General features: G+C 44.6%; 1 protein-coding gene across 1 annotated transcript in view; it reads left to right on the top strand.

The window, feature by feature from the left end:
- Positions 1–633: 633 nt before the first annotated feature.
- T265_13046 (hypothetical protein) overlaps positions 634–8709 on the top strand; it is a gene marked incomplete at both ends in the record, with an annotated part of 71740 nt that continues 63664 nt past the window's right edge. The window contains 4 exons of the mRNA XM_009166890.1: positions 634–1035; positions 1119–1142; positions 3970–4362; positions 6680–6949. Of these exons, the coding sequence (XP_009165154.1) occupies positions 634–1035; positions 1119–1142; positions 3970–4362; positions 6680–6949 (1089 nt within the window). The remainder of the gene's footprint in view (positions 1036–1118; positions 1143–3969; positions 4363–6679; positions 6950–8709) is intronic.

Below are 8709 nucleotides of genomic sequence, written 5' to 3'. Positions count from 1 at the left end.
ATTATCAGACATGGCCCAGTCGCGCCCTCAGTGGCGCTCGTGCATCGAAGCTATTGCCTTCAATGCATAGCTTCTTTTCCACCCCCCCGCTTGACAACTCACTGACAGTGCTGGATTTATGCACCAATTTACCAGCTCGCGCGTGCAATGCGCAGCTACTTACCCCCCAATCATCGGTGAACGAAACTGTGGCAGCTACAACCAGTGTACGACCAGTACGCGGTTATTACAGCTGATAATGATGATGACGATGATAAGTGAGCTTTCTCAAACTCATTTTGGTTGATCAACCGATTATCTCTAATACACATCCTCAATCTTACTGGTGGTGGAATGTACGACAGTGATTAGGGTAAGTCATCCCCAGCATTCCCAACGGTTCATTCCCGGTTCACTCCGGAGAGCTGAGGCTGATATTTTTAAATCACTATCCCTACTCTTCACTTTAAATCCACGCACGTAAATGTATGACTTTAACATGCCCATGTTATTTTCGTTTTATTGCAGGTGACGATATCTGTGGTTCCCACTAGCATGACTTAATGATACACCCCACATCCTGTCATTTATGCACACTGGGGCTATTTGGATAGTCTTTTAGTAGTTTGGTACATACAACTGCCTGGGCCAATCATGTCCCTACTGAAAAACTGCAGAGTGTCCGTCAAGCGGGCACCCATGGATATTGATCCTGACGCTTCCAGTTACACACCCGGCGTTATTTTAGAAACTCGCAACCAGGATGGTGCTCTTCTGTTCGAAGGGGGTGCTATTGTTCATTTGTGTCCGTATGATTTTTCTGTCAGACGAGTTCAATTCACCAAACTGGCCGATGCTTTCGCTTGTCTCGGAGTACTCACTCTCCCAGCCTCCCAGGCGTCAGATTCAAATGGCCCTGTCCCCTTGTCCTATTTAGTTTTGGTAACTGGTTGTACTCTTGTTGGAAAACTCCCAGATCACGAGGTATACCGTATTACAAATGTTCAAATTATATCCCTGCGGAGTCCCAATTCAGAAGATGACGGGGTTTCCGAAGTAAGTTCCGGACTTTCAGTGGTTCATTATATCACTTTGTGTCTTGGCATGAGGTATCATTGTTTACCCCCTCTCTATGATAGCTTTATAAATCTTATTTCAAGAAGGTTAGTTCATATTTATCCCTGCACCCTGCGTCCTGTCGATTGCCGTGTGATTTTCATTAGCACCTCACCAACCAAGTTTAACCGCTTGTGTGTATTGATGAAGTGTTCAAGCTGCCCATACAGTTCATTGATACTTGACACGCGACTTCTTTCTGTGTACTAAATGTATAACTTGTCATTACAAGTTAACTTCACAATTCTTCTGTGGTGACCACTTTTTGGTGCCATCATTCGATTTTTGTCAGCTCTGCTAGTCGGGCCCTTCGTATTCACAGCTTAACTCAGAGTGGCTGTTGGGTTAGGTGTGACCTACCAAGCGATTTGCCGTAATTCGAATCTGTTTATCGTTTTCCCGAATGTCTTTGTTTGGACCTGAGCAACCTGGCAGCATCACAATGATCGCGTTCTCGATGTGTCACCGGTTAGATCATAATCGTCATCATCAGACAGCAACATCAGTGTTGGCACTGATGCTTCACTACTGTACCACCGGTTACTTACAAATGGCTCGATTGTTATGGACCCATAAACAGGGGAGTGATTACCGGGAATTTTACCCCTTCATCTTTAATGTCCCCTCCTTTTTTATACTTTAGGATTATTGACACTAAACTATTCCAAAAAATGCAAATGGAAAAGCCGGTAGTTCATTTTTTAAAGTGCAACTCATGTGTCAAGATTAGTAAACCACATCTCGCTGCCGTATTACATCACGCGTGACGCGCAATTAACCGTACCTGACTAAAGTCGAGGAATCACGTCTACGCTTGAATCTGTGTTGGTGTTTTCTACCCTTCTGGTGGACTTCTATTATCCTTGTCTTTTAATCACAATATCCTCTGATATTGGAATCCAACCTAATCTTGTTTTTTACTGGTTCAGGCAGCTTTGTGTGACGTAGTATTTCATGACTGACTGGCTATCATATCTTATCACAGCGTCAGTGCTTGGCACAGCTGAGTGACTGTCACGTACCTACAGACTGGAAAGAACCGAGGACAAGGTTGGAGCCTTCCAGCTTGAATCAGCAATCAGTGCATTGGAGGCTGATGTGTTACTCAGCTCTTTTTCAATAGATTTTCGATGACGCAGAAAGGACAAACAACCAAACTTAAGAGATATGCGTTTTTCGCTCCATGAACCTTTGACGACAAGTTGGTTTAGACTGGGGTCGATGGCACGTGTTGGCAGAAATCATCTTTACTACCCATTCTGAATTAACGCGACGCAAAGAACCCATATTCTGCTCTTTGTCGGTCACCGTGAACTGGAAGGACGGCTGAACGGAGCTGCTCTTCAGTCTATATTTTTGGCATCTACGTTTCTTCTGGGACCCTGTGTAGTTCCACTCTTGAAAATGCCAACTTCGTCATCCGCCCCTCTCCGTGCTACTGTTGCTAGGACGTTTAAAAACCTGCGCTCGGGTTAAGATACAATCCCCTACCACTGAAACTATCATAGTTCTTCCAAAAGGGCACATAAAGCATTCTATTCATCTTTCGGTTCTTTCAGGCCTCTGTGGACGCAGTTTGACGAAACTAACTGCGCGGTACCACTTCCCTTCGGATGGGGCAAAACATAACACCAAATCTCTCTGAAGCGATAATATTAGGGCAGTTTAGAAACCTCTAGATTTCTTCCCATTAACCAAACTTACTGAGATTCTCTATGGGTGATGCCGGAACACCTTTTATGGTACAGGAACCATCGCGATTTGATGTCTAGTTGCAAATAAGAGCTCAGCTGGTAAGCAGTACGGATACCGGTTTCAGAGCTGCATGGTCGCTGCAAATTTAACGCTTAGACCATCTGATATTAAAAATCATTTGCACAGGCTGTTGCTTATCTAAGTTGCTCATACGACAAAACAACTACGGGAAATCAAGTCTACAACGTTGCAGAGTGTGTTCAGGTGAAAATACTCATTTTCATATATGAATAAAACACCAATATATATATATATAACAATATACAACAATATGCCTAAAACACTATAACATAGTGAGACGTTCCTGTTGACAAACATAGTCGATCTCATCTACTAACAGTTTCAGTCAGAAATATTAGAAATCATTCGAGCAACGGTCGAGAGATGGTAATAGAAAGAAGTCGGGAGACGGACAGAGGCAGTGAGGAAATCACAGGTATGTTTCAAAGAACATGTGGGGCAAATGAGAAGAGGTAATGGACCGGGTTTATTTTACTGTTCAGACCACTGATGTTACGGAAGGGCGTCTTGGATTTGCCAAAAGAGCAGCGGGGTTTCACTAATTTGTGTATACACTTGTCTGTTCGATGAATGGGAGGTCCGTATGTAGGCTTAAAGCGGCGAACTAAATGAGACTCATTCAGATGGAGAGTTTGCAATTCGCTGGTTTTAAGCCACCCTTATGACCCAGGATACCGTGAACATAATCATTACCTGTGGTGATTGACCAAAACAGAGTTTATTAGGGTTACTAAAAAAACGAGCCGCTTATAGCAATCTGTACAATCCACTGAAGCAGACATTCAGATCTGTCCCTGTCGCTTAGGGTACAGAAGCCACTCGTCCACGGAAAAGATGTGGTTGCCTGCTCTTGCTTTGAGCTATACAGGTCAGGGCCGCGCCTTGCAAGATACACAGAGATGGTCGAATGGGATCAACGGATTGAACGCAACTTTGTGTCCTTAAAACCAGAAAATTTGGACCAACGATGGTGTTTTCTTAGTTTGCGTTTGATTCATCCTTTATCGCACTGATTTCTGTGAAACTAAGAAATCGTTCCAGGCAACAAGGTGGTCCTGAGAATGTTTCAACGTATTTGCACGCTTCATACTTATTTAGATACGAAAGCTATTGTCATCGGGCGCCTTCTTCTTTGGTCGATCAGTGATTGATGGGAAACCTTATGATATCACAGTGAACATTCAAGATCGATATCGACTGGGTTCGGTTACTGCGGCGACCGAGAATATGTACCTTCGCAACGACATTGGATTGGACTTCTTGTGGAATGCTGGCCTCATGTACCCGCTGCTACACTGGGGTATTAATCCTATGGATTGGCTGGTTCCCATCATATGTGGCTCCTTCGATCTGTGTGTAGTGTTTTGCGGTTCGGAACAGGCACGAATGGGCTTGATATCCAGAGTTTCGTCGCGAAGACCTGGCACCCGCTTCCACGTGCGTGGTGTTAATGATCGAGGCTATGTGGCCAATTTTGTGGAGACGGAAGAGGTTAGTCTGTCTTTTTTATTTTGCATATTTGTTGGATGGAATCTCTTGAAACAGAACACAGGGGTGAGGGGGTTTTGACTGGACCTCGAGAATTCAGATCCAATTTTCATTTTTTTTTATACTGTTCAGGTCATTTATGCTCGTTATTCATCTCCGAAACGCATTCCTTTGTAGGGACTATGTAGAATGCTCCATCAGATGCGTGTATTACTGTCACTGATTGTTCTGCTCCCCCTTTCTCACCCATGCACAGCTGTCTTCGCTGTTGGCAACGAAACAGTTATACAGTGATTGTACCGTAGCCCCGAAGTTAAATATGACACCCCTTAATATACTCCAGCTGTACGTTCCACAGCATGACTACACTTTGTGGACCGAAGCACATACCGGAAGGCTTTTCAAGTAATGCGCTTCTTGCTCTCTTTCAAAAGCGAGAGCAATATGGTTTGCATATTCTACGTCGACAAGGTGCTCGCTCGGCGACCCCTGAACACCAGGGTTTCCGAAAACTTCAAGGGTTCGCCTCATTACTCTATCAATAGCGAAATCGTACGTACTTCTGGGGCATACTGTCGCGCAAGCGTATTCAAAATAATCATCCGGTCGGCAGAATCGAACGCAGTATTGAAGTCGAGGAACACTAAGACTGCATGAGGCCTATACACTTACCGTTGCTCTAACACTTGACGGAGTATAAAGGGGTTTGGTTCACACAGCTCCTTTGCTGCCGGAATCCTCCTTGCTTTCCCCGGATCCCTTTTTTACGCGCCTTCGTAAGACCACATAAGATGAGCGACACAGTCAGGTTAGAACGCGGGCCAAGCTAATTCCTCTGTGATTGCCAAACTCAATGCGAGCACCCTTTTTGGAAATGGGAGTGTTTTATTTGGAAACTGGATCTGCCGGCTTTCGTCTGTCGCTAGTACTAAATGCAATGGAACCTACTGGATTGGCTGACTTCTGCCGTCTTGATGCTGAGTTCCTTCAATCAAGTTTTCATTGCTTACCTGAATTTTGTAACCTGTAACTGATGACTCCCCCTTTAGGGTGGTAGCGTGGTCGTTGTCGCGTAGCCGAACTACGTCTGTTATTGCCTCCGTGTTATTGCCCCCCCCCCGTGGCTTTCTACTCAGAAGACATGTCACGGACGCGAACAAAGTCGATATTAAACGAACCAGTTCCCTCGAATCCATTTCGCTGAATAGCTTTAGTTCTAGACCTGACGCAGATACCTGATGGGTAGTGTAATCACGCGGAGCGACTTCCAATTGGTTTGAGTTGCTGGATTCTTGTATGTGCTTTTCAGACACAGTATTCCGACAGAAGGGGAACAAACCATGAGCAAAAGATATACCCACCAGCCAGGCTGATGTCCAGAACGGTTAGGTGAAACAGGTCATATGAGTTTTTTTAAATTATCACCTTGATTTATTATGCTGGACTGTCGTTTAGACACGGGATACTGTTCGATAGTTAACGAGCAAACAGTCGAGTAGGTCGGGCCGAAAAATTAAGTTTTCTTGAGCTCTTGACCCAACGGTCTGGCGGACAAGGTAACCAAACTTCATAGTTTTTTTTGAGGGCCTGGCCGTGAGCCGGTCGTTTGGTGACCAGACTCATTCAGATTTAAGCGCTACCCTGGGAACGTAGCTAGTAAGAAATCGAAGTTTAAGTCTAATACTTTTGCGGATAGCGGAGGTGTTTGGTGCCGTGTAGGGCTATTGATAAGGTATTAATTCACAATTAGCCACTGGAAATTCGGAATGTGCGAATTTGGGATCCGACCTCTTTGACTCGTAATCTATCGGATGCATGCCATTTCTAATTGCGCAAGTGTCGAAATGTTCACACACTTCTGCACTTCTACAGCAGAGTGCAGTATATTCTTAGTTTGAGACCCTGATGGTGCTCTTCGTTTGGAATCTCCGTTCTAGTATTCCTAGAGAAACAAAGTGTCAGACAGTTCAGCAAATTGAATTCAAGCTACATCCAAGGTCAGCTGTCATTCTACTTGGTTGTTGCAGATAGGAAAACTAGTACAATCAATCTAACAACCGGGACAGGTAATCCTCTTTTGCTAGCTGCTCACGTAAATGCGGGTAGGACGGTTTGATCTGCGAAACTTCAACCTATGGATTTCCTTTGATGGAAAATGGAATTCTCTCTGGATATTCTCGGAAGCACTTAATTGCCATCCGAGATTCTTCACATTACTAGACGTTGGGGTATTACGTTATTCGTTTCATGAGGAGTCTAGAAGTCTCCGTATATTTGACGCATCATGTTTCATCTTCAACTTCCCATCCCTTTCTTTTAGTTCGTCTACATGGGCAACATAGTCACCAGTCATGTCCAGATCCGTGGGACAGTCCCATTATTTTGGGAACAACCTGGAATACAAGTCGGCTCACACAAAATCCAATTTAGTCGCGGATTGGAACTTTCTCTCAATGCGTTTGAACGCCACTTTATGCATATATCGTCACATTACGGCGCAACTGCCATCGTCAACCTTTTGGGATGTAAGCAGGGTGAAGCTCTACTGAGTCGAGCTTACCAGGACTTGCACAAGCAGTCATCTTTCAAAGTGAGTTATGTATAAAATTCATTGTTGGGCCCATCGCGATTGATCGTGCAAATCGACTTCTAAAGTGTATTTCACATACATACCCTTTCCACTCTGTTTGTTCAGTGTGGTCTGCAAAGCCCAATTAGTTTGAGCCGAGGTTTGATCCTGCAAGTGAAAGCAACCTGCGTTGAGAAGCCAAGAACCACTGTGCAGTTGTTTCTCCTTGCTTGGGAATCATCGACAGTGCGCATCTCGCGATTTCTTTGAAAACATTAACCCCAGGCTTTCCGGCCGTGAATGAATTCTGAGCATTTTGAAATGCCTACCTTTGAACAGGACCTAGCCCCGCCCGTCCGATTTTTCCCAGGGATTCGTAAGCTGTGCACCACTGAGGATTTTCCACAAGGATTGAACATCTTTACAGTGCCCTCTGACGCTTACTGTCAGAACGGTATCTCAATCGGAGACCTAAAAATTTAGCCCCTTAAACCTAATTATCTCCGAACAAAGACCGCTTACAGGGAACGCCTCAGCTGGTCTTATATGGGGATAGGGACGGTCTCTTTTGGGAGAATTGCCCCCTACCTACCTTACTGGCAAGTACAAATGCATGCACCTCAGATTTCGATAATAATACTGTGACACATTGAAACTGTTGCACTAACAATTCTCCTCCATAACGCCTGCAACATAACAAACGTTCTCTTTCAAACACAAATTCGCCGTCCATGGACACCATCACTAATTTCTCTCTTGAAACCATAACACTATAAATGCTAACTAGTGTTGCACCGGAGACTCAGTTGAGTACCAACTTCTGTGCGTTCTCTTTGCAAATATCATCACTCCACTGTGGTTGTTCTGTCCAGTGAGGAACAACTCTGGCGCCAAGGCTTTCTACCGCTGTGTTTAGCATACACATACATATATACAGATATATTAAATGCTTGGCGGGTGATGACAGTGATTTGAATGGCGGGACATCATCAGGTAATATTTTTGTTCGACCTGTGTATTACAGCCCTTTCACTGGATTATCGGAACAGGTCTGCTGATGTACAGCCAGACTTTCAGACGACAGTGTGCTGTGCTCTTGTAAAGAAATTCCCTATTTGTATCCCAAATTGGCAAGTACATTGAGTAACAAACCCATGCACTGCTATTCTTCAGGTTTCTGATATGCTCTACCATTTGAAAATGTTTAGGTGTTGTGACTTGGTGAACGGTCGTGCAACTCTGTATTGATCCTTGGCTTCCTGCTCCGCCCAGTGTGATATATCAAAATGCACGGTGGCTCTAGACAGCCTTTTATGGAGGCTGATGAAGATAATTTTAGGATAATCACAGAACGTTCCACAAGGTCATGCTAGAATCTCCGTGAAGGGGGCGGGGGTTAGAAGCGTCGAGCTAAAGATGCTCGATCCAGATTGGCTGGCATTCTGACCAGTCAGCGCATGCCTTCGTGTGGTCCGTAGCCCGCACGTGACATCCGTCTGATTGACGTGCTGTTCGGTTATTGGGGGTGACTGGCCTCCGGAGAGTAGGATTCCAAGCCCTTATTCCAGAACCACCGTAGAGTAGAGAAAACCTCATCAATGATGTGCGACGAATTGAAGATACAGATTTACACCTTGTCTGGATAACCAGTGTTAACCAATGCTATCATAGAACGGAATAAGGGTTTTTCGGATTCGTGTAGCTGAAAGTCATATTCTACCCCGTTGCCCTAGTTCAGAAAAGCACAGAACACATCCTGATTTTTGTGTGAGAGGAAATTG

This window comes from Opisthorchis viverrini, assembly GCF_000715545.1.
Source record: "Opisthorchis viverrini unplaced genomic scaffold opera_v5_31, whole genome shotgun sequence".
Taxonomy (NCBI): domain Eukaryota; kingdom Metazoa; phylum Platyhelminthes; class Trematoda; order Opisthorchiida; family Opisthorchiidae; genus Opisthorchis; species Opisthorchis viverrini.
Note: the sequence above shows the minus strand (reverse complement) of the source record. Positions and strands in the feature narration are given on the sequence as shown.